Source organism: Oryzias latipes, chromosome 10, assembly GCF_053564925.1.
Source record: "Oryzias latipes strain Hd-rR chromosome 10, Olatipes_Hd-rR_3.1".
Classification (NCBI taxonomy): Eukaryota; Metazoa; Chordata; class Actinopteri; order Beloniformes; family Adrianichthyidae; genus Oryzias; species Oryzias latipes.
This window is the reverse complement of record NC_136246.1, coordinates 15,203,370-15,227,834: the sequence shown is the minus strand read 5'-3', so window position 1 is coordinate 15,227,834 and position 24,465 is coordinate 15,203,370. Positions and strand designations below refer to the sequence as shown.

The window sequence follows — 24,465 nt, the reverse complement described above, 5'->3', positions numbered from 1 at the left end:
TATGTGTAGTGTAGGGAGTATACTTCTGACTAAATTGGAACCTTTTACTATATGTGGATATTATATTAAAAGTAAATTTCGGGTATACTGCCTCATTGTTAGTATACAGGTATATACAACCTAATATCGACTTTTTTTTTCTTCTTTTTTTTGCTGAGGGAATTTAATTTATGATGTTTTGCATTATAAATTATAATATTGTTTTGCATTATAAATTATTTGCATTATTAATTAATTAATTAATTATTTGCATTATAAATTGCACTGTTTTCAAGCAGGTGTTTGAATCACGTGACAGCTCTGAAGGTGCATTTCCCCCTGATTACTATTAGCACATGAATGAAACCCTTTAAAGCTAGGCAGAATGCTCTCACCTTTGGTCTTCTTCCAGTCTCCATCAGCTGAGTCCAGGTTGACTTTGAGAGCCATGGCGGTGACGGCCCCGGTGTGCACGGACCGGACCAGAGTAACTGTACCCACTCCGAGAGCGGCGCCAAGGGCAAACTTTCCCAGCAGGCTCCTCTTCCACTCGGTAGGTGGGGAGGTGTTAGCCTGGCTGGACTTCCAAAGCTCTGATCCGACAAGAGAGGACTTCTTAGCTGTGACGGCAGCGTTAATGTTGCTCCGTGTTGGGATTATTACTGGCGAGTTCCACGCACTTAAAGTGTGTTTGAATTTGACAGTGTCTTTCTGGAACTCAGCATGGAGCCGGTGCACATGTAATCTAATGTGAGACCCTAAAGCTGATAATTTCAAAGCCATGCCTGTGAGACAACCCCTGGACTTAGCAAACCGCAGGATCGGAAGCACTTAAACAACGGCAGTCAATAAGTTTTACTTTCAACAGATTTCAAATGGCCGTGAAAGCTCTCTCTGGTTTGTTATCATGTGCCATGTTTGTTTCGGAAGTGGAATGTACCATTAGAGGGGTACGATGAGCATACTACAGTGATCTTCACGAAATCATCATTCCTTTTACTCTAAATGTTAGATTTAACCGAATTAATTTTAACAATAACTATTAAGCCATATAATATAAGTATCAGCGCCACTCAGTTTTCAAAATGCCCCTTAATGGTAATACATGGATGAGCCGAAGTCTGTCCCCTTCAGTGTCAGGAAATTCGATGTACACGCGCCAAAAACAAATATACAAAAATAACTGGTTATATATCCCATGTCTGAGTTTCTTTTTCTTAAATTGTCTCTAAATAAAACATTTTTTTGTTTTCAATTACCTCAATACAAAAACATCTACTTGTTTGGAGCTGTTTGTTTCTGAAGTAAACATTTTTTAAGTTTTATTGCCCCCTAGCGGATCTTCCAGCTTATTGCATTCATTTTCATGGAAGATCTTTTTTAATGATTTTTTTTCCCCCCCAAATCCTACATAAACTCAAAAATTTCCTGTATTATTCATAATAATGCAACAAATAAAATAGTTTTGAGTTACACTACTGAAGTGATTTTCACATACTAATCTCTTCTTGCAAAGTTTCAAAAGCAATATAACTTGGAAATTGAATCTATGTTTCATCTTTAAAGATCACTGACCTTTCCCTACAAATAATTTATTTAAGAACTTGGACATCCAAGCATTTGGTCTTATGTGTATTCAGAGCCTGTCAGTCAAAAAAGCATTGTCCTTATACACTTCCGCCAGGCGGAAATTGACAAAGAGAAAAAGGAAGACAGGGTTTGCAGAAGTAGTCCAGGCAGACACAACCCCACAGACTGCAGCTTTTCCAGCCCTAGAGAGTTGATCTGCTGCTCATTCTCACAGAATACAGTGGAACATATCTTCAATTTCTCAAATCCTTGGACAGAGGAGATTGACGGTATTGTACTTGAAAGGGTGTCTGTGTATGATGGCAGTGTGAGTGAGATGATAGTCAAGAGATGAAGTCAAGAAAGTGCACGTGTTTTTATGATTTATGGATTTATGAGTAACATCTCTTCACCAGATGTTATATAGAAACAAAATAATAGGAGGTCGGAAAATGTATTTTAAAACATAAAGATGGAAAAGAAAATTTAAGCCTTTAGGTAAATGTGATAAAGTCTGTACAATGACTTTTAACTTTCTTTTAGATCACATTTTCGTATACGTTCGTAAGGCATATTTTAATTTATCCGCACACATGCAGGATAGGTTTGTAAAGCAGTGGATGAACAACACAATTTAGGTGACTCAAAAAGCGGAAGTAGATGATAATACTCAAAGTGAGAAACAGGAAGGGTTGATTTAGCTGTTTATCCTATTTAGCCAGCGTCCATGTTAGCCTGATTATTTAGACTTAATATTATTATTTTTACAGTTATTATTATTTAATTGTTAATGTGCCAAAATAGAGTTTTTCAAAATAAATTGGAAGGCTTTGATCAGCTAGTTTTCAAGTTGTCACAGCCGGTCCTTTCAGCCACTTCTATTGTGCTCTCATGTGAACTCCACTGCTAAAGCGGTCTTCTTCTCTTACGTTGAGCTTTTCTCTACTCTACTAAGAAGATGCGTCCCCTTGTATCTTTCTCCTGTATGTCTCTTTTACTCTGCCTTTTCGTGTTTCCTGCAGCATGGCAGCGTGGGACCTGTCTGTCATAGTGGAGGACCTGGGGCCTGATGCCGCACCTATCACCATCAGTGTGGCCTCTGACCTCCACATTGGAGGGGTGATCCTCAAGTTGGTGGAAAAATTGCGTGAGTCAACCACTGTTATTTACTACATGTACAGTGATCCCTTGCTATATCACGGTTTACTTTTCACGGTTTCGCTACTTCACGGATTTGGATTGTGCATTGTGTTCTGCATTCTGATTGGCTAAAAAGTCACTCAGCGAGTAGCTCAAGAATGGGACCCTTTGATGAGCCGTTCATTACAGTTCGCCAACATAATCGACGGGGGCATGTCGGTGTATAAGGATCTTTAGCAAAGAAGAAAAAAGAGCGACAACAACTGCCTATCACTATGTTCCTCTCCCGAACAAACACACCTGCAGCTGCACCGCGGGCTTCAGAAGGAAAAAACGCTGCACAGGATGCAGCGGCTCAGTATGAAGTGCAGTGAAAAAGAAGACCGGAGTCACTATCTGTCCCACTGTACTTTTTTATTTTTTTTCATAATCATTTTAAATTTTCCTCCGTTTAATCCACTCGGGTCGCGGTGGGCGGGGCTAATCTCCGCAATTTAAAGCCTTCTGTTCTTATCGATGATTGAAATTATTATTTGACAGCACACTACAGTTACAAGTTATTTGTTGAAAAAACGTTTCTAAAGTACTTTTATTTGTTAAAAAAACAATTGATTTAGCCTGTTAAATGGTTTGTTCTTTCTTTTCAATGTATAATAGTGAATTTCATTGTATAATAATTGTAAAAAAATAAAGGTTTCTACTTCACGGGTTTTGCTTATCACGGGTTCTATTTGGAACGTAACCCCCGCGATAATCAAGGGATCACTGTACACACTGTTGTTTCATGCAGATATGAGGGGCAGTAAATATACAGTAAATTAACTTACTAAATAACCTTTGGTCCTGCATAGATTTTAGGCTTAGAGAGGAACTAAAACTGTCTGTAAAACCCTCAAATTCCAGAAAAACAAAGATTTTGTCAGTAATAGGAAATAAGAAGCTAAATCTGCTCAAACACGTTTCAGCAAAAAATGTGAAGTTTCCCTTTCATTTCCTTTGGTCAGGAAGAATGCATCTAAAGGGAGAATGAGAACTCTTTAACACAGTTTACATCTAAGCTACCTATTTAAAGCTGAATGCCTGTTAACACAGAAAGGATTTCTGCAAGGTGTACAGCAGCAAATGGCCAAACTATTTAACTTGTCTGTTAAGGAAAAAAGTGTGAAGATAAAATGTGAGAGCGACAGTAACAAAGGAATTCTTGAGAATGCTTGACAGCTCCCCAGCTCTACAGGGACCTGAAATCACCATGGCTTTCAACAGATGGGTTGGAGCAAGGACACATGTAAAGCTTTGGGAAGTGGGTTCAAATGACAGGGATGGGGGAACACAGATGCTTTGGGATTTGATAAAAGTTACCCTGAAACCTATGAGAGCTGTAAGAGTCATGAACGGTGGAGCAGGGGAGGAGGAGGTTTGCTCCACAGATTCTGCGGTGACAGCAGGATGAGTGTGAAGGCAGGAGTTATATTTAACAATCCATTACTCACTGAATAATGGAAAAAAAAGTACAAAATATGTTTATTTGTCAAATTTTCTGAACTAATTTTGGTTCATAGTCCCTTCTCCCATAAACATTCAAAGTTAACACACCGTTATTGATTGCGGCAGGTGATAGGGTCAAAGTGTAAAGGAGGGTCAGGCGGGTCAGTTGTCAAAGCTGATCCTTTTTCAAGAATTCAGTTCTGCTTTTTTCTATTGAACCAGCTTGTATGTATCAACTTATACTGACTTAGCTCTGCAAACTAGTATGTGTGAATTAGTGAAAGGGAACGCTGATGGCTCAACAACATGGAACTGTGACTGTAAGGCACTTTAATCTAGGTGGAAGACCGCTATACGTATGCGCCATTTACCACGTCCTCACAACAAGACATAGCAACTTAAAATGGTGAAGTTCATCAAGCTATTGTTATTTTAATGTTTACATTTAGGTTAGTATAGAAAAATAGCATAGAGTACCTAAATAATTTAGCTCAAAACAACATGTTATTTCATTTTTTATTTCATTTTCATCAGAACATTTTAAATATTCAATCTACTTGCATGCGTGTGTTTGGTGTTTTTAACATGTTTAAAAAGAAATTAACCTTAAAATTGCATTTCGGAGTATTTCCTTATTCAAATCATTGTCAATCAGGAGCAGGGGCAGTAGCTAGCGGGAGAGGGCAAACAAAGCAGTTATGGGAAATGAGGGCAGGCTTATTCCACAACAGTCATGCCCAGAACTCAGAAGCAAATTTTTGTTAAAATAATGCAGCTTTGAAAAAACTATATCCTAAATAATGACAGGTTTATTGATTTTGCCCAATCATTTCCATGATCAAAATTAAAAGACCACTGGGAACGCTTTTACAATAGATTAAACAATGACTGGAGTTAGACTTTAAGCTCTTTCATTAGTTGTGCTTAGTTATTATAATTGATTTTTTTAACACAAACAGTGACTCAAACAGATGATTTGTGTTCTCTTCAGAGATTCAGCGTGATTGGTCCGATCATGCTCTGTGGTGGGAACAGAAGCAGCGGTGGCTGCTGAAGACAGCTTGGACTCTGGAGAAATGGGAAGTCCATGCTGACGCCCGGCTGGTCTTCATGCCCCAACACAAACCGGTCAAACTGGGTCTTCCCAACGGAATAATTCTGAAGCTGCGAGCCTGCTTCTCCAATCCGGTCTTCCAGACTGTAATGGGCATCTGCAGGATGCTCGGTAAGGTTTTTTTTCCTTTTGGCCTTTTTGATATATTTATTCTGGTTTCTAAAACAGAATAGTGTCTGAATTAGATATGTCATGTCATCTTCAATGAATTTAAATGCATTTTGGTTTTTTAGCCATTTTGTTGGCTGTGAGCGCCTACATAGAGCTGTTCAGATTTTCATTGGAGCTTCATGTCCCAACACTCTGACTGTAGACAGCAAAACTACTGCCATAAAACAAGACCTTTGCTTTGATGCTTTCTTTTAGTCTAATTTAGTCTCTTCTTGGTTTCACTTCCTCTGTAGAAACTCTAATGAAAGGACAGCAAACTGGAAAGATTTAAAATCTTGGGTGTATAATGACATGTTTCTGCACGGAAATAACTAAAACAGCATTTAAAAGGACAAAATTGACAGGAACACCTTATTTTAAGTTAGTTTTATTAATAACTGAGCAATATGAGTTGTTTTAAAAAAAGGCAGGTCCCCTGCAGAAAGCAAATCAGCACTTATTCATTCCAAATGCTTAGTGTACATTTTTTAGAATCCAGTTGTGTCTTATTGTGAAGAGAAAAAAACTACTTTAATTTTTAGGGTGCCTGACTACTTAGTTTCTTCATTGTGGGTTTTTGCTACCAAACTGCCCTTTTCTTCCTTTTTTTGTCCAAATCTTTTCCTGGTGTCTCATCTGTACTCATCAATACTAGAGGTTCAACATCTTAGTGAATAGTCAGGTTAATTCTATTCCTTTATAAGCAGACCAAAATTAAACCTTTAATAAAAATGGTGTTATTTCAGTAGTAATATTAGTTTGTACTGTAATAACCAACAGAGTTGCTTTACAAGCTGTTGAATAGTGTCCTGGCTTCCAGACGGTTGGTCAGCTAAGCTTAAAAAAGGAGGATAAATTAAATCTATTTTAACTTATAAACCAGCTTAAATGTTGTATTTATTTTTATTTTTACACATATTTATGCGTTACCCTTGTTTGCTTTGTCCTTTTACGTAAGAGTATAAAACACCAAAGGCAAATTCCTTGTGTGTGCTTTCATACTTGGCCAAAAAAGCAGATTCTGATTCTTTGTTCTCCAGATGTTGACTTTAAAAGGGTCACAGGATTTATTCACAACCTTCCAATTATGTAATAACTACTGAACAACAAAGCCTAAATACAAAGATACATCAATCAAATGGATTCACTAACAATTCACTGTAGTTTAAGTATTTCAAACCAATATGATCTTTACAGAATAACCACGATATTACTGAAAAAACTGTAAGAATGATTTGGAATCAGACATGACACCACAGTGCCTGATTTCTGTAAGAAATATCCATTAAGTCTTCCTCTTGCTGTTAAAATCTGATATTTTAAATGTTAACAAGAGGGTTTAAGTATGGCAATTGCATTAAATCAGTTTGTATTATAGATGAGGATAAAAATGCTTCCCTCTCTTCGCCTATCCACACTCTTTGATTTCATCCGTTTCACTTTGTTATCATGAAAACTGTTTTGTCTGATTTCAAAATAAATACTACAGGTTTTGTATTCTTGTATATCTATGTGCCTTGGAGGAGTGAGCTACTTAAATAATGACTTAGTGGTAAAAAGCTGTGGTCAAAGAAATGTCTCAGATGTAATATTTCCTCACAGATTTATTGTCACTAAATCCATCTTTCTTTTTTAGCATCAAGGGGAACTGTTTTTAAATTCTATATCACATATTTCATTCATGAGGACTGTCTAAAAGGAGCCATGCTCACTGACTGGTGATTTATTTTCAGCTCACGCATCATCTGCTTATAATGTTAGATTAAAAGAAAACTTTTTTTTTTCCTTTTAAAACCAGCTTGAGAAAAACCCTTTTTTTGTCTTCTGTAGGCATCCGTCACCCTGAAGAGCTTTCTCTCCTACGTCCTGTGGAGGAAAAGAAGAAGAAAAAAGATAAAGATTTGTCAGAAGACATTTACGACCTGACTGAGGTGCCCCTGTCCTCGGGTACTCTCATCACATTCTATGTACATTGAAGTGAGGGCATAAGCTGGGGAGGCTTCTAATAAAAAAAACTGTAACCTAAGAAGACATCTTAGCAACTGTTTTCATCAGTTGTAATAGCTTTATTCATTTACTAATGGTAGAAATACTTTCTTTTGCTGAGAACCAAATTTAGATTCATGTTTTGTAGAAACAGTTTTCCTCAAAGTTCTTGAGAACTACAATTTCATTAGAAATCCACTGTCTCTTCCACTGTTCCTGCAGTGTCCAGGCCTTGCCTCTATAATGGCATGCCGCCGCACTTTGCTGACTCCGATAAATTGGAGGCCGTCTATAAGATGCTGTCGGTGACTCAGCCTCCTCCTGCCCCCGAGGTCATTGCCAAGCAGTACCGCCCAGCCAGTGTGGTGGACAAGGCACACATCAACGGCAGGTACGTTGGAGATGCTTCTGCATTCTTTCATTCATTTAGAAAACTAACTTTCAAACACTTTTATTATAAATTAACTGTCTTAAGAAAGATTTTATCTTTAGTTCAAAGATGTTTTGAACTTCTGCAAACTTTTGTGTTTCTTCCTCATCAGATGGTTGGACTCATCGCGTTGTCTCATGCAGCAGGGCATCAAGGGAAATGATCGGCTCTGGTTGCGCTTTAAGTTCTTTTCCTTCTATGACATTGATTCAAAGGTATGTATGTGTGTTTGTGTCTGTCGGTGCTGTTTTAACATTGCTGTTGTTAAAGAAGTTGTCTCAATTTGTGGTCCGGCAGTATGATGTGGTGCGTGTGACGCAGCTTTATGAGCAGGCGCGCTGGGCCATCCTGCTGGAAGACATCGACTGCACGGAGGAAGAGATGATGCTGTTTGGAGCTTTGCAGGTAGAAGAATATTTGCCTAATAGGAAAAAAGAAAGTTTGCTTCCTAAAGTGAATACTTTAGTAGCACAAGTAGCAATAGAGTTGCAGTCCTCTTGGGCTGAACGTTGTGTATCTGTCCTTTTTGAACTCACCTCCATGCAGTATCACATCAGTAAGGTGTCTCAGTCGGAGCCACAGATGCTGTGCTCCAACGCGGCGCTGGATGACCTGGAGACCGCCCTGCAATCCCTGGAGGTCAAGATGGAGGGGGAGAGCAGCTCTGCTTCTGAGCTTCTGGTCAGAATGATGACAACATCTCTGAACTCCAAGTTTTGTAGAAAAATTTGGAAAATGCTAAAATCCAAACTACAATAATTAAGATCTACATTTTTCTTATACAGCAAAATAAATAAAAATAAACAATGTTAGATTTTTGTGTCATGTTTGGGAACTGTTACAGTTGAAAACTTAATATAAAAGAAGAAAAACAATTCTACCAGTGTTTTACTGTTAAAAAAGTTTTCTTTTATCCAGAAAACTATGACTGCACCAGATTTAAACGACTATCTAAAGATATTCAGGTATGGCTGGTTTCCTATTAAATTTAGTGGAAGCTCCACTTCTCTTGAAAACATACTTGATGACTGTATCTGATAGGAGTTGTAAACACAAAGTTTAAGATGTAATCAAGAAGATATGTTTATGTCTTCAGACCAAAGAGGTTGACTCTGAAAGGGTACAAGCAGTACTGGTTCAAGTTCCAGGATACCTCCATCTCCTATTTCAAAAGCAAAGAGGAGAGCATCGGAGAGCCCATTCAACAAATTAACCTCAAAGGTACACAACCCTGTTGTTATATTTTGTGCCAATGGCCCCTTTAACACAGTTGTTTATCAAAGGACATTGACTTTGTTATAGTTTTCTTTCTCTGTAAGTTACGTTTCTGAAATGAAGTGTTTTTTTAGTTTTGTTTTTTGTGTAAAGAAATACCTAAAAATGTGTAGAACATTACAAAGGTCACTGAGATTTCTCTCCACCATACAGGATGTGAGGTGGCTCCAGATGTTAATGTTGCAGCACAAAAGTTCCTTATCAAGCTACTAATACCAGCACCTGAGGGGATGAACGAGGTCTATCTGCGCTGTGACAACGTGAGGCCGCACAGGAATCTATCTCTGTAGGAAGCATCCGGACTCTTTGTTTTAACCTGACCACAGTCACATCTGTCTCCACCTGTGGTCTGTGTCTGCAGGAGCAGCAGTACGCTGAGTGGATGGCAGCTTGCCGCCTGGCATCAAAAGGAAAAAGTCTGGCAGACAGCACTTTTCAGAGTGAGATCGATAGCATCCGTTCGTTCCTGGCTATGCAGAAGACCAACGGTTCACAAGGCAATGCAGCTGCCAGCGATGAAAGCATCAATCCTCACAGTCTGGTTTCTCCGCGCTACCACAAGAAATATAAACCCAAACAGGTAAAGAAGGATCAGAAATGCTTCTTTATTCACGTAAAAAAAGACATTTTCACAACAAATCTCCAGCAAAGTCCGACACACCATAAACTGAAACTAATTTAGTCATTTTTCTTGACAAATGACTTTGTGCAGCAGGGTTAATTGATCTGTTCAACAACTTCTTCACAGTTAATAACTAAGACAGCAAAAATGTAATTGCATCTGACATTTCTGTCCATTCTGGCTTCTCCAGCTGACCCCTCGAATCTTGGATGCGTACCAGAACGTGAATCAGCTCTCGCTGACAGATGCACTGATGCGGTTCCTGCAGATCTGGCAGGCCCTGCCAGACTTTGGGCTGTCATATGTCGTTGTAAGGTAAAAACTTTCATTTAAAGCTTTCAAGATTTTGTTCTGTACCAAAGAATCCTGTCAGAGAAAAGAAACCAGAGCATGACTATTGCTAAACCAGATTTACAGTATTGCCAGCACAAAACTGCCATCTTTTGAACATCACTTTTTTTGCGATAAAAAATAAAAAAAGCATGTTGAGAAAGGATGTTTATCCGTTGCTGATCAAACATCAACTGAGATAACTGAAGATGTTTTTGTCTGGTAGGTTCAAGGGTAGCCGCAAAGATGAGGTGTTGGGCATAGCCCCTAATCGACTGATCCGCATCGACTTGGGTGTGGGCGATGTGGTCAAGACCTGGCGCTACAACAACATGAAGCAGTGGAACGTCAACTGGGACATAAAACAGGTCAGACTCACTCAGGCCCCTATCAGTTTCCATGATTTATTATTGTATCATTACTGTCAGCATTACTGAGAGAGGATTTTTAAATGTTTAAATCAAAATAAAGTCCGGATTTACTTCCTACACATTTTAACCCATAAGATATTCTATGTCCTTACTAAGAAATGTGCTAAACATCCTCCAAACTGATGATTCTTTTGTGTCTAATCCATCCAGGTGGCCATTGAGTTTGAGGGGAACGTGAACATCGCCTTCAGCTGTTTGACCGCCGACTGTAAAATTGTTCACGAGTATATTGGCGGATACATTTTCATGTCAACTCGTAGTCGGGAAAAGAGTGAGGTACTCAACGAAGAGCTCTTTCACAAGCTGACCGGGGGTCACGAAGCTCTCTAAGACTGAAAGTGTACAGAGACCGCAAAAACTGACGAGGGTCAATCCCAGTCCGATGCGTCTCGTAGTGGAGAGCCTCTGTGGCACAAAGACCAAAATAGTATTTTCTGTTCTTTTGTAAAGAAATGTGTAACAAACTTTATTTATCCGTCCATTCAGGTTTGGATCCAAGATTTGTTATCCGTATATATGTTTTAAAGCTGCATCTGACAGTCTTATCATGTTTAGACGACTGAAAACAGCTGATGGTTTTCATGCTAAACAGAAGGATCCGTTGCTGATCAAACATCAACTGAGATAAAAGCTGACCTTATAAAACGGTAAACTTTTGAACCAGTATTTAGGCTGAAAGGCTTTGCCTGTGTCAATAGCTGCAGTCTCCAGTCATGAGGATTGTTACTCATTATGACACTTTAAATGAGCAATTCCATTTCCCATGAAATAAAACTAGACCAAAAAGCTCAGTGTTATTTTATTCTTCTCAAATATGTAATAGCAATAAAACCAAAGTAAGTCCAGCTTCTTGTTTTTGGTGGTCTTTGACTCCACTCCCCAGGGTTGTAGCTGTTTTGGTGTTTTCTGTTGTTTCAGGAAGTGTCTCACAGTTATCTCCCCTCCCACATGCTGTGTGCACGTTTGTTTCAGTATCTAAAGAGAAAGTGTAGAAGGCATCCGTTAGACCACAAGGTCTGCATCCTCTGATTTCCAACCTTTGGTATACAATAGAATTTTTAACTTTCCTTTATCGGAAAACCTGAATGGTAAAAGTTTGTTTTTTTTTTTAAATCTACATATAAATACCAACACCAACACATCAGTTATCTGAACAGCAATTTAAAAATTAGTATTTCATGTTTATCCTCTAATTCAGTTCAGAAAAAAACAAAAGAATTCCGAAGAAATTTATTGGTTTGCTTCCATTTAGCTTGATTTATGAATGTCTTAGGACCAATCAAATCACCTGAACTGGTTGTTGGAACCATAAAGTAAAAGTTTTATGAGTTTCATGAGGTGAAATGTCACAGAATTTCCTTTTCTGCTACAGAAATGGCAGGACACTCCCTGAAACAGAGCACAAAAGGGAACTAAATTGATAAATACATACACTCATGGTTTTATAAAACATGAAGAGGTTTGTGGTTTACTTATTCTTACTTGTAGGTCTCAGTCTGAGGGTGCGGATGAAGTACTTAGGCAGGAGTTTGCCCTCAGCATTTCCTGCAGTAAGATACACGCCATTCTCTGACCGAAAGAACTCAATGCCATCTACAAAAGTCAGAGAAACTCTTTAAACACCAGCGAAACGTAATGCAGACAACTAGCCAGCAGTTGGTAGTGATTAATCGTACCAGCAAGGGCCATGGGGACATCAATAAACACAGCAAGATCACAGTTCTTCCTCATGCCTGGTAGAAAAGGAAATGTTACTGTTTAATGGCACAAAATGTACAGTTGACAAGTTGTTTTGTTTGACTATGAACACACCACTGATGATGCCATCCTCTCCTGGCAAGCCTGGCGCCAGGTGGATATGGGTCCTATTCATTCGGCTCAGGCCATGCTGCTGGATGGACGGCCAGTTACGGAGGTAGGTACCGTGAACAGCTTCAGCTGGGCAGTCTGCAGAACCAGCCAGTACTGGTCTCAACTCAAGATCAGTAACCTGAATGGATGAATGCATCGAAGTTAAGCAAAGAGCTTTATACATGGAAAAGAATAGTTAATCTCTTTTGTTAAAGAAAATGGGACATTTTCATGTTTGCCGCAGAAGATACCACAAAACAGCCACTAAAACACCACAAAAACAAGTTTTAACAGATAAACAACAAAACTGTGCAAATATAAACAATTTATTCATATTGACAATCCAAAAAAAGTTAAAATAAATTCAGTTTGCCGTCATAATTTCATGCATTTAAAAATCCAGGCTGGCAAATCTAGAATTTAGTTATTTGACTTATTGAGGGTCAACTAGTTAAAGATCACCCTTTTCCTCCTTAAATGAATAAAAAATAAAGCAGTCTTTGCAGATGTCTACAAATTTACAGCACCAATCAGCTTACAAAGATATGTATGTATGGCAGATCAAAGTCCCACTCCATTCATATTTTGACCTATTTTATAAATGTTACCAGTGTTCTTATAATTATGATTATGCCATTTTTAGTCTAAAAATAGTTGTTTTCTAGGACAGTTTCTTAGAGCAGCGGTAGTTCATCAGAAAGTTTCTGAGTTGTGGGCGGGACTGTTGGCGCGGAGTAAGCTCGCCTCCACTTCCTATCCTTTCTTTTGTTTACAATCTTTCCCACTAGCATACAGCCCCTCACAACTCTAACGTAAAATTACTGGAGCAACAAAAATGTCGAGCAATGTTGGAGCCATCCAGTTGTACAGTTTTAAACCAGATCCCAGCTCAGATTAGGAAAACAAAGACGTACGTGGAACTATTTGTCTGCAAGTGGATGCATCAGAAAGGAGAGGAGCAGGGAGTTTGTGGCTTGGGTTTAAGCCTCTACGTCACACTTTTTTCCTCTGCTCCTGATTCACAATGATTTTAATAACGAAATACACAGAAATGCTATTTTAAGATCAATTTTCTTTATATGTGTCCTTCAAAATAAGAAAAAATGCCACAAGAATAGGTAAAAAATACCCAAAATTTTAATCTGACAGGGTTTTAAACCTTAAATCCTAGTTTGGATAACAGATTTTCACCTAAAACTCCTCCATTTTTGGAGCTTCAAAGCAATTGCTCACATTTTCTATCCTATTTTGACTTATCTGGACACATTTAACATAGTTGTCTTCTGTCACTTGTGGATTTAGCAAACGTCAATAACACTAATATGGATCTTAACAAGACAAAAAGCTCTGAGTAGATCAAAATGTCTTGTACTTTTGATTGCCTTTGTGACAGCCTGGTTTTATTCTAACCTGTATTGAATGTCCCTGGTTTGCTCTGATCTGCAACCGGCCGTTTTCTGGATGGGAACGGAGCTTAAAGCGTTGCTTGTCATTTGTAGCCACAACTCTTTCTACGTCTTCTACTGTGTACGAACAGAACTGTGGATGAGCCAGGAGATCCTCCACAAAGAGGAAACCATCTGTGGGGATAAAATATGGAAATGTTAGGGCTGATTTTCTTTTATGTATGTGTAACATTGAAAGTTTTTGAGAGCGACTAAAGTCCCAGAAAACTTTTGTATGTATAAAAAATTTATAATATGACTTAAGTTCAACATACTTTTTTTAAAAAAAAATTAAAAAAAAAAAGCTTGTTTGTGTCACATAGTTTAATAATAAGACTGTCAAATAAAATCATGCCAACCGAATGGATATTTGAGTTGTTTACCTGTACTCATTTGAAGACCCAGCTGCTTAGCTCCATGACGCAGAGCATAAGACATGGCTTTGGATAGATGGACATCTCTGTCCTGCTTTTAAGAAAGACTTTTGTTCAAGTACACTGACTCAAAAGCTCAGAAATATTAACTGCTGTGGTTATAATATAAAGTAGTAGTGTGCTCAAATGCCAATGTAACAGCTAATTTGTTAGTGTTCTCACCTTTCTTTGTCCCTTTTCCCTTCCTCTTTTTCCTCCTCTACAGTCCATTAAAATCAAAACAAACCCAGCTCTGAAAGGCCTTATTATACAGCTAAACGTAGACGTTGTGGGAAATCAGAAATAACATGCTACGCATCTTCTTTCATTTTGTTCTCAGTTGACAGACAAAAATTAACCGCATTAGATTTAGATCTTCAAATGTTACATTAACAACAATAAGGAAAGGTTTTTTATCAGCCGCATGCACCAGCTTGCAAACTGCTCACACTTCCGGTGTTTTTGCCCTCCGCGCCTCTAGGTGGCAGTGTGGCTTTCAGAGAGCACCACAGATAAAAAATAACTGCTGGAGAAAAACATTCAACACACAGATGCGCACCGCTGGTAAGACAATGCTCATTTACGAGGAATGTCAGGCAGTCTGAGTTCAAAGTAGTAGTTTTTGCTTTGATGGGCCTTCTAACTCCCGGACCGATCGTGTTGAGTTGAACGCAACACCGACGCGCTAAAAACAGCCAACTATTGTTAGCATCTCTCTGGCTTAGACTTCCTGCTAGTCTCCACGATGGTTCACTCTTTTTTTAAAAACATTAACGGTGTGAGTATGTTTCTATTGCAGGTTCAGATTTGCACCGTACATTGCAAAATATGATTCACCCCCCTGTTCCGACGTACTTCCAGTGGACCCAAAATTCCAGGCTGGTCACCATGGAAACCGAACGTGTGACACATTTATGAAGTTAAACATCAACAATAAACTACTTCAAAAAGGAAGATTTTCCTGAGGTAGCGCAAATAAATATTTAAATGTTGATGTGTGCCTGCAGTGAATTTTAGTTAAACATATTTATTTTAATCGTTAGACCAGGTCCAATGTGTATCATAGCACAATGAATTATTTCGATAAACATTATTTTTTTTTTAGTATTAGGTTTATAGTTGAAGATAATTCAGATTTTATGTTTAAAAAAAGTTTTAAAAATGTCAAAATTAAGCTTATCCAGAGAGAACCCAAGAACAATGTTATTTTCTTTTGTTTGTTTGTTTTGGATTGCATCACTTAACAGCAGCCAAAGAAAATTGAGAGAGAGAGAGAGAGAGAATAAATAAGTGAATAAATAAATGTTTCTCTAGAGTAAAAATGGTACTCACAGCGTTAAACTGACCTTTTTTAAACTTCAAACTCAAGTTACAAAACTATAAATTAGTACTCGTTTCTATGGAAACTACAGGGGATTGATCTTCTTGTTTTCTGTCTAGGTAATGGAGTTTCCCCAGCATTCCCAGCAGCTGCTGTCAGCTCTTCGCTCTCAGCGCCAGCGAGGCTTCTTATGTGATTGCACCGTCCTTGTGGGCTCCAGCCGTTTCCTGGCGCACCGAGCCGTCTTGGCGTCATGCTCACCTTTTTTCCACATGTTCTACTCAGACTCTCCGGGGGGAAATGGCAGCAGTACCAGCTGTGTCACACTCGACAACGACATTGTCACATCTTCTGCATTCGGGTTGCTTCTCGACTTTATCTATGAAGGCGTGCTGCAGCTGGATGAGTCTCCTCCAGTGGAGGACATTCTAGCTGCTGCAAGCTTCCTCCACATGAACGAAGTGGTGAGAGTGTGTAAGAAACGACTGCAGAGACGAGGGCCCCTGGCTGAAGCAGACAGCACACGCTCAGAGGAGGACAGCAAGCTGAAAAAGGCAAACGAGACAGGAAGAGAAGGGGACTACGGAGCAGAGCCAATGATGGCCAATGCAGCAAATCACTCGTATTCAGTCACCTTAGCTGCACCTCAGTTATCAGAAGCAGAGCAAAATCAAGTGGAGCCTATAAAGTCAAAGAAGAGGACAATTGGAGGTTCATCAGAGGTACGAATTCAAACTCCTCTGAGCCCTGACCTCGCTGATACCACTCAGCCTGGCATGGGCGTCTCTCGCCTGCCCTCAGGTAGAGAGCTGGTGCAGGCTCCCATGACAGACCAGTCTGCCCCCATTGGTCGAGGTCACACCACGGCAGGCACTGGGAATCAAGGACAAGGATCGGTTCTGTCCAGTCCTTGCAGCAGCACAGAGATGCATAGGTAGGAGACTTCAGTGAATTTTTACTCTTTTTTTTTTCTTCAGAAGATTTAAACAGGAGCTTTCATTTATGTAATTTAGCATTTTATCCCATTCAGCAATTATAAAGTTTGGTCCTCCAGTACTTCATGTTTTTATTTCATCTCTGCTCCACATTCTAGTCATATTTAATCCTATTTTAAACCTTTTTGACTGAATTCTGCATCAATTCCTATCCCAACAAAAATGGATGTCTCTTATGTGCAGTGTTGTTGTGTTTTATGAGGACTTAAATTTAGACAAAACAGTGGAAGTTGAATCTGGCCTAAAATGAAATTCCATTTTTATAATCTAACAATTTTAAAAGGAAACATTTTACCAACAGTGACCCATTTACCTTTACTACTCTCTATTGGCCACTCTATTCAATGTTTGAAAGTCATAAACCAATGACTTTATCTATTTTACATTATAAAAAACTGAAGACGCTTTTGTGTGTGGATACGCACATTTTTATCAGCACTCCTAAATAAATTCGGTTTATGTTATAATTATTATGCATTTTTAACTCCAACTGGAAACCCTTTTTAACCAATTCTACTTTTATTAGTTACAGCTGCAACCTGCCCTCCTCCTCCTCCTCTTCCTCACGGGTCACTGTGAACCAGGTTGCTGGTGGTTCTGTTGCTTCTCTCAGCCTGTCGGAGTATTGCCTCTCTGCCGGTCTGCCCCCAGAAGAATCACTGCTGCCCCAGGAGGACTCCACCGAGGATCTATCTGAGACGGACAGCAGAGACACAGCGGGCAGAGGTCAGCAGATGATCATGTTAATCCAAAGCCCAGCTCTGGCTGCAGATGTGCAGAGAAACCCAAGATACTCGGCGCTGCAGCGTGCACCTCCCCAAATCCAAATCCAGAGCGCCGTGTCACTCCAGAACTCGGATTCTCAACTTGCTCCTGAGATTCAAACACTTCAACACCTTGACAGGGACACCAGCGCATCACCCGCTAGAAAAGAAAGATCCTACTTCCCTACGCATGTGGCAAGGACAAACAGGGAAGGAGATGCTGGTAAAGTTAAAGTGGAAGCTATCGTTATTTCCGATGAAGAGCTAGAGGAGGAGAGAGATGAAAGCAGGGAGAGGGAGCCGGTGACTGATGAGGAGCTAGAGTTTGAGGACGAAATCCAGGAGGAGGAGCTGAACAGCCCCCAGTTTGTGTCTTCCCATCAACAGGACAGTGTTCCGGCCACCTCCTGCGTGAACAACTTCTCCATTCCGCTCTCCCCATCTTCTTCCTCCTCCTCGGGTCCCAGACCTTTCTCCCAAGACAACGTCTCCTTGACAGCTTCTCTTGCTCCTTTGGCCACGTCTAATCAGCATTCAGACACTCCTGCTTACTTCCAGGACTCTATGGGGAACTTTGTGGAAGACGTTCCAACATGCGGCGTCTGCGGAAAGACTTTTTCGTGCACATACACCCTGAGGCGCCACGCCATTGTGCACACGCGGGAGCGTCCGTATCAGTGTCGCTACTGCTACCGGAGCTACACACAGTCAGGCGACTTGTACCGACACATTCGTAAAGCTCACGACCACACCCTGCCCGCCAAGCGCTCTAAGACAGACACTGAGCCGTCCCTGCAGCCACAGCCCCCACCTCCTCTCAGCTAACACACACACACACAAACACTCTGTCTGGCATCTCATGCATTTTAACCTCCTCTTGGTTTGGAGAGATACTTTTTAGCCTGAAAAAACACTAGTAAAGGGTTTATTTTTATTGGGGAAAAAGATCATTCAAAAATAATCGCTGAAGTACTAAAAATTCCCAAAAAACCTTAACATAATTATCTTTAGGAACCTTTAAAGGAGCTGTTCCATATTAAAAGAGCTTCAGATTAAGATCGGTATCTGATTATAAATATTTTCAACTTTAATAATCTGCTTGAATAAGGACATTTCATTAAAATAATAGGAAATAGAAGCAAATCCCCCAAACTGTTTTAATATTAGTATGATCTATTTTAATTCTGTTCAGTTTATTTATAAGTGATACAACTAGACAAAATCAATTATTGTCGATTCTTATAATCAACTTTTTTTTCCCAAATATCTGTCATTTCCAATAATTCCACATAAATCAAATTATCTGTTCTGAATTTAAATGGTGGTTAACAAACACGACGGACAACTTTCCGTGTAATTTCTTGTAGTGAGCAACCAGTTAGACTGGAGAGGAAGAACTTTGAATGGATGATGAAGAAGAAGAAACCTCCAACAGAACCAGACCTTCAGCCGTCTGCTGTGAGCACTTAGGCTCAGAGAAGAACAGGAACAACTGTGATAAACCAGCACAGAGAAAAGCTTTTAGCTGCAAAAATGAAATATCTAGACTTGCAAAGAATGTGTTCACTGCTCTTTTTTCAAAAAGAGAAGACTACAGTGCAGAAAACCACCTTTATCATCCTGGTGACCCCAGCAGTCCACATTTACTGCAGCATCATTTAAGGGATAGGCCAGTCACCTTATTAAAGCAGTTACACACTCATTTAGTCATTTTATAAGTCTAATTTTTTATTTTGTATCATGTAGAGAATATAGTTAAACACTGCAGACACTCTGGTTTCTAATCTAATGAAAACAAGCACAGAAAAGCATTTATTTATCATTTATTACACTGTACTTACATATTTGAATGTCATCTGTCAGAACCTGATTTGATACTTGTACTGTTGTGCGATTGTTTTGTAATATTTTTGGACATGTTTTAAAGTTTAGATTTGTAATACAAAAAACAACCTGTCTTTGTAGATGATTCAATAGTTACTGTCACCAGTTAGAGGAGACTGTTTGTCCTGTCAGTGTGAATGTCTGCCAAAGTTTCACTGATGACATCCCTTCAATGTTGTACTGTTACTTCTACAAGATGAAACTAAAACAAGTAAATGCTTTGTGGTTTTTAAGTGAGTGAGATGGTGGGGGTTTAGATTTTCATCCATCAATTTCTGTACTGGATTAACTGTATGTGATGTTCTATGTGTACCTAACTAACCTGGGCCCTTTGACTTGTTTTATCAGTCTAATGAAGTGTTGGTGTAGAGATTATTCCTCTTTTTTAACGTGCAGTACAATCACTCAATAAAGGGAATGTTGGGGGGTGTAGTGGTTAGCACTCTTCTCCTCACAGTGAGACGGCTTTAGTTCAAAGCCCAGCTGGGATTTTTCTGTGTGGAGTTTTCTCTAAGCACTCCAGCTTCCTCCCACAGTCCAAAAAAATGCCTCATAGCTTTATTGGTGACTCCAAATTGTTCTTTAGGTGTAATTATACTGCAGGTTAGACTCTAGCAACCTCCTGAACCCAACAGGAGCAAAGCGGTTTTGGAAAGTGGATGGATGGAATTTCTTTTTACTAAATTCCAAATAGTTCCTTCATAATGACTCCCCTCATGGTTTACATGTATCCAGGCTGTTTCTTTTTCTTTCAATTTTTGTTCTCAAACTTTTTGACAGAACCACAGTGTCAATAGTTTCCATGTTGTAGGCTTCGTTCTGTGAAATGTGTCAAGTCAAAGCCAATCATTTTTCATCTTATAGGACTTTGTGTTTATGACACAATGTTACAGTAATGCTTTCATGGCTACCAGTGTTATCTTGTGAATAAACGCCGTCCAGTTAAACATGTAAAAGTTAGTTGTGTTACAGAGGATCAAACATTTCACTTTTGCAAGTCTTTACGTTTTTTATTTATGTACAAACAAACACAAACCTCATTCAGGTATCATTTCGTTAACACTGCTCTATGTAACTGATCGCTCTGCCATAGCAGAGCGTTTTATAAGGTTGGTGGTTGAAAAACATGTGGGATAAAAGGTGCATTTCACATGTCAATATGACATTTGTCTGCCGGCCCATTAAAATAGTATTTCCATCACGTCACTCGTCTATTGGCTCGTGTATCTGGAAAAAAGACAAAGAATCAGCAAATGCAAGTGATCCTCCAGTTGGACAGAAAATGAGAAACAAAAAAACATGAGTTAAATTTGATATATTTACTAAAATGATTACATTTTATTTAAAATGTTAATGTTTGCTAAATATATTTGTGTACTCATGATTGAAGTCTAAAGCAGCATGTGTGCCCTAGAAGATATTTACAGAAAAACTCGCTGGGACTGATTTTGAGCATAAAAAAAGAGGAAAACTAAAAAAACATTTCACTAGAATGCATTTTCTTTAGTTTGTTTTTGATCACAGTGATTTATTGTAAGGAGCAGATTGGTATAACTATAGATTTGAGGTCAACTGCGACATGTTCTTACCGCCTCAGCAAGTTCCGGCCAATCCATGGCCATCACCACAGTGTCATCAGAGGTTGGAGGATTGTCCAGATTCCAGTAGGTCAGTTTATCAAACACAGAGGAGACTCTAACTATCCTGTCCTGAGAGATACAAAGTCATTGAAGCATCAGAATCGTTAGACCTATGCTTCATGCCACAGCATGAAAAAACATTTTTCAGCTTGTGACAGTATTCCTTTTTTAGTTCTGAAACATGTCATGGGAGGTGCTTACCTCCTGGTCAGAGCCAGGCTTGTTGGTGTCTTTAAGTACCAGGCCTGTGTATCCTGCTGGACAGCAGATCTCCTGACCTTTCAGCCCGCGTCCTCTGAATGAGACGGCCTTGACTGTTATAAGAAAGTCCATTATATTTACAATGCTAAATGCAGCTATTTACGGTATTTGCTGTTTTAAAATCCCACAATCACTCATTGTAAAAAATACATAAAAATCAGAAAACAATATTGCGCAAGATAGTTTTCTGCAAACCAGTAAAAATTGCTACTGGACATAATTTTGGTGTCATTTCTCTTTGTTTTGCAATCCTGTCGTGGCTTTGCTAGTGCCCCTTACTTCAGGAGTGTTTACAGGTCTTAGAGGTTTTAGATTTCAGACAAAATTCCAAGTACCTCCTTTGTGATCTTTCATGGTTGCAGTAAAGTACTGTGAGACCTGGGCAGGCCCATTGTGTTCAATCTCACAAGGGAGGAGATGGACCGGGACTCGCTCTGCCTGTCCCACAGGAGACACGTGGAGATGAGTGACGCTGGAGTGACAGGACATCTTGCAGCAACGTAACAAGAAAGAAAAAAAGACATATTTATGCATCCACTCAAAATACCTTTATTAGTAACCTTTACCTTCTTTTTCTACAATCATTAACAATTACACGGGCATCTATTTAAAAGCTATAAGCTTTGAAAATATTATCACATTAAAATAAACTTGCCACAGCAAGTCGTAGTTAATGTTATACCGCCTTATTTGTTTACATTTCTGCTACATTTTTTTTTTAATTATTGTTTTTATATTATACCATTTTCTCATATGTTTACTGCTACAGTAACACACAAATTTCCCCGGTGTGGGATAAATTATGTACTTCTGATTCTAAGAGGGTAGTTTAATGTCAGATTTTGCAGGGTTTTTATATCATTTCACTTTATTTCCTTCATTATGACTTATTTTATCTCTAATGAATAGTGTCTGCTTAGTCAAGTACCATTTGCATTTTTAAAACATAAATAATTAAAAATTATTTAATGAATGAAATTAATTTACATAAAGAAATGATCAATCAAGATGCACCTCTTCTTGTACAGTATCTATAACCTCCTAATTAGCTGATAAAATCCTGGTAAATTGCTCTAAAAATTTAATTCATTAAGATTTAGAGTATTATTTGATGTATTTAAAGCCTTTACAACCATTTTGCCTTAATTTAAGACCATAGTTGTTTTACCTTATTTCGACCATTAAGTTCATACTTATTAAGTATATATTTAATTATTACGGGAAAATATGATATACGCACTTAAATTTAGCAGTAAAAAAATGCGCGTGCTCTTAAATTAAATATGTGTGAAGCAGTGTTTTTGGAGAAGTGTGTTTGAACCTTTGTGTCTAAAGCTTTTCACCAATACATTTAATCGAACAGTATTCGACGCTCCTGCAGTTAAACGCTTTTAATAACAGTGACTGTTTGCAGCATTTAATCCGGAGTGGACAAAGAAACGATAAGATTACCAGTACCTTTATGGCGACTGTATTGCATATAAGAGTGTGACATGAAAAGTTGATCTTCCGGGTAGGTTTAGGGAGCCGTTCGTGATTGGACGGTGAATGTCACTTCTTCTACGCTGAATTCTGTTTTGGCGGGTTTTTTCTCCTTTGCGAACAGATGTCTCCCCCTGGTGGTTACTGTTCTGCTCTACTTCAGCTGTTTTGTTTTAATGCTTTGCCTCGTGTTTTCGCCTTCAGACTTGATATTTGAATTCATTCATATCAAACGTTCAATAATTTGCGTGTTTAATATCTTATATAACATAAAACTGTTGTTTAAAACTATTCTGACTTATTTCCAAGGCCTTTAATTTAAGTTTGAAAAATCAATAAAATCTGTTTCATTGTATTCTTTTTGGTGTATTTTCTTACGACTAGTTTAACTGGCATGCAGAACTATAAAAACATACAATTAAATACTCAAATTAATAGAAAAATGTCATTTAGGAGTTTGAAAAATCTAAACATCACAAATATTGTGTTCTATTTTAAAATATTGGAGCCATCCAGTCATACAGTTTTGAGCCAGACGCCAGTTCAGACAAGGAAAACAAAGACGTATGTGTATCAAGTTGTTTACAAATGGATCCATCAGAAAGGAGCAGAGCAGGGAGCCAGTGACCTGCCAAGTGTAGCTTTTACATTCCAACTAGAAGTTTTCCAATGGTAATTTTTGTCTGATCCTGATGCGCAAAAAATTAAATAAGACAACTCAGAAATGTAATTTTGAGCTTAGATTTCTTTATTAATGTATTCTTTAATGAGAGATTTGCTACAAGACCATTTAATTGAAGCAAAGTTTACTCAACTATTAGATGGGGAGAAGGGAAAATCCATGTTTGCTGCTAGAATTTTCCTTTTTTGACTCTTCAGCTGTAAAATGTCCACCTGATCACAAAGACGTTTGAACATAAAACACTTACACGGATGCTCTGGTGGTTCATAAATGAAAAGGAAAGTATACAATGATGAACTTCTCTGAGATGTTTAATAAAAAAAATGTTATTGGTTGATTTGTTGATTAGATTGGATGATTATCAGTACCTGTTTTGTCCTGACAGGGTCATGGGCCCCTGGAGCCTATTCCAGCCACCATGGGATGAAGACAACCAGGTCAGCTTACCAGTCTTTTACACATGCCCTTAAAAAGACCAAAAAAAACAAAAACTCACTGCTCAAATCTACACAGGAACATTTCATATAGACACGTTTTTTTATAAATAAAATTTAAATATCTCTTTTCTGGAAATGTATTTCTGGCAATCACACAACACAGCTTTCTGTCACAGCTACTGGAACCAAAAATGGATAATTGTGGAAGAAAAGGTTCAGATGACCTCATTGAAGCAAGACTTGATGTGAAAAGTCAAATGATCATAAAAAAAGTATTTTGTGAAAATAATCATCCCTATGAATCTCAAAAATTGAACTGGCTCAACAATGTCACATGCCTTCACCATGACCTCCACGGCTCTTTGACTTTGAATTTGTGGAAAAACCTCATTAGAGCAGTGCATTCAAAATACAAAGATTCTGATAGACATGATATGATTCTTTTTTCTTGGAAGAAAAGGGGAAAAAAATAAGAACTAAAAGATTTCTGTGAGCCTGAAAAGAGACATTTGAAATGTTATGTGTCTAAAGGCAAATTGCTTTATTGCCTTCAGTAATGTTTTTTACATTTGTTGTTTACTTGCCAGTAATGTGAAGGAAAGTAGAATATTTGAGTTTTTAAGTAGACTTTTTTTTCACACAGCAAGCACGAATAGTCTTAGCATCATTTCTAACATTTTGCAATTAAGTTTAACAACAATCAGTTTACTAGCTTCATCTGGTAATGACTTTTCCAATGCATTTACCCGCACATTTTAAGTAATGATTTAACCACTTTC

General features: G+C 38.5%; 5 protein-coding genes across 12 annotated transcripts in view; 2 read left to right on the top strand and 3 right to left on the bottom strand.

Moving 5' to 3' along the window:
* macrod1 (mono-ADP ribosylhydrolase 1) overlaps positions 1-1,280 on the bottom strand; it is a 156,535-nt gene extending 155,255 nt beyond the window's left edge. For 2 of the 4 annotated variants that reach the window (XM_004073156.5, XM_078954078.1), the window contains exon 1: positions 375-1,280. In XM_004073156.5, coding sequence (XP_004073204.1) covers positions 375-762 — 388 coding nt within the window. In that variant the 5' untranslated portion in view covers positions 763-1,280. The remainder of the gene's footprint in view (positions 1-374) is intronic. The other 2 variants (XM_078954080.1, XM_078954079.1) reach the window with 1 other exon arrangement.
* Positions 399-11,356, top strand: fermt3b (FERM domain containing kindlin 3b). 2 transcript variants are annotated; one of them, XM_078954077.1, is made up of 15 exons: positions 399-532; positions 2,571-2,695; positions 5,165-5,398; positions 7,268-7,384; positions 7,646-7,814; positions 7,966-8,068; positions 8,151-8,258; positions 8,400-8,534; positions 8,772-8,818; positions 8,950-9,074; positions 9,282-9,388; positions 9,490-9,708; positions 9,941-10,065; positions 10,307-10,448; positions 10,662-11,356. In XM_078954077.1, exons 2-15 carry the CDS (start codon positions 2,572-2,574, stop codon positions 10,839-10,841), a joined length of 1,935 nt encoding a protein of 644 aa, XP_078810203.1. In that variant the 5' UTR covers positions 399-532; position 2,571; the 3' UTR covers positions 10,842-11,356. The 2 variants fall into 2 exon arrangements, with proteins under 2 accessions (XP_078810203.1, XP_004073199.1); XM_004073151.5 differs by lacking the exon at positions 399-532 and adding an exon at positions 1,701-1,838.
* trpt1 (tRNA phosphotransferase 1) lies at positions 11,295-14,752 on the bottom strand. 2 transcript variants are annotated; one of them, XM_004073154.4, is made up of 8 exons: positions 14,404-14,752; positions 14,191-14,272; positions 13,773-13,942; positions 12,324-12,501; positions 12,188-12,244; positions 11,994-12,104; positions 11,800-11,900; positions 11,295-11,486 (listed from the first exon to the last, which is right to left on the bottom strand). In XM_004073154.4, the coding sequence occupies exons 1-7, from the start codon at positions 14,449-14,451 to the stop codon at positions 11,878-11,880; spliced, it is 669 nt and encodes a 222-aa protein (XP_004073202.1). In that variant the 5' UTR covers positions 14,452-14,752; the 3' UTR covers positions 11,295-11,486; positions 11,800-11,877. The 2 variants fall into 2 exon arrangements, with proteins under 2 accessions (XP_004073202.1, XP_011478343.1); XM_011480041.4 differs by having other exon boundaries at positions 14,191-14,275; positions 14,404-14,675.
* On the top strand, positions 14,681-20,385 carry zbtb3 (zinc finger and BTB domain containing 3). Of its 3 annotated transcripts, none has more exons than XM_020706497.3 (4): positions 14,691-14,784; positions 15,082-15,186; positions 15,661-16,475; positions 17,063-20,385. In XM_020706497.3, the coding sequence occupies exons 3-4, from the start codon at positions 15,664-15,666 to the stop codon at positions 18,123-18,125; spliced, it is 1,875 nt and encodes a 624-aa protein (XP_020562156.1). In that variant the 5' UTR covers positions 14,691-14,784; positions 15,082-15,186; positions 15,661-15,663; the 3' UTR covers positions 18,126-20,385. The 3 variants fall into 3 exon arrangements, with proteins under 3 accessions (XP_011478346.1, XP_020562156.1, XP_011478345.1); XM_011480043.4 differs by having other exon boundaries at positions 14,764-14,998; XM_011480044.4 differs by lacking the exon at positions 15,082-15,186 and having other exon boundaries at positions 14,681-14,784.
* On the bottom strand, positions 20,168-22,681 carry rnaseh2c (ribonuclease H2, subunit C). Its single transcript, XM_004073155.5, has 5 exons — positions 22,544-22,681; positions 21,421-21,574; positions 21,026-21,138; positions 20,774-20,893; positions 20,168-20,411 (listed from the first exon to the last, which is right to left on the bottom strand). The coding sequence occupies exons 2-5, from the start codon at positions 21,572-21,574 to the stop codon at positions 20,388-20,390; spliced, it is 411 nt and encodes a 136-aa protein (XP_004073203.1). The 5' UTR covers positions 22,544-22,681; the 3' UTR covers positions 20,168-20,387.
* Between the last annotated feature and the right edge of the window lie 1,784 nt (positions 22,682-24,465).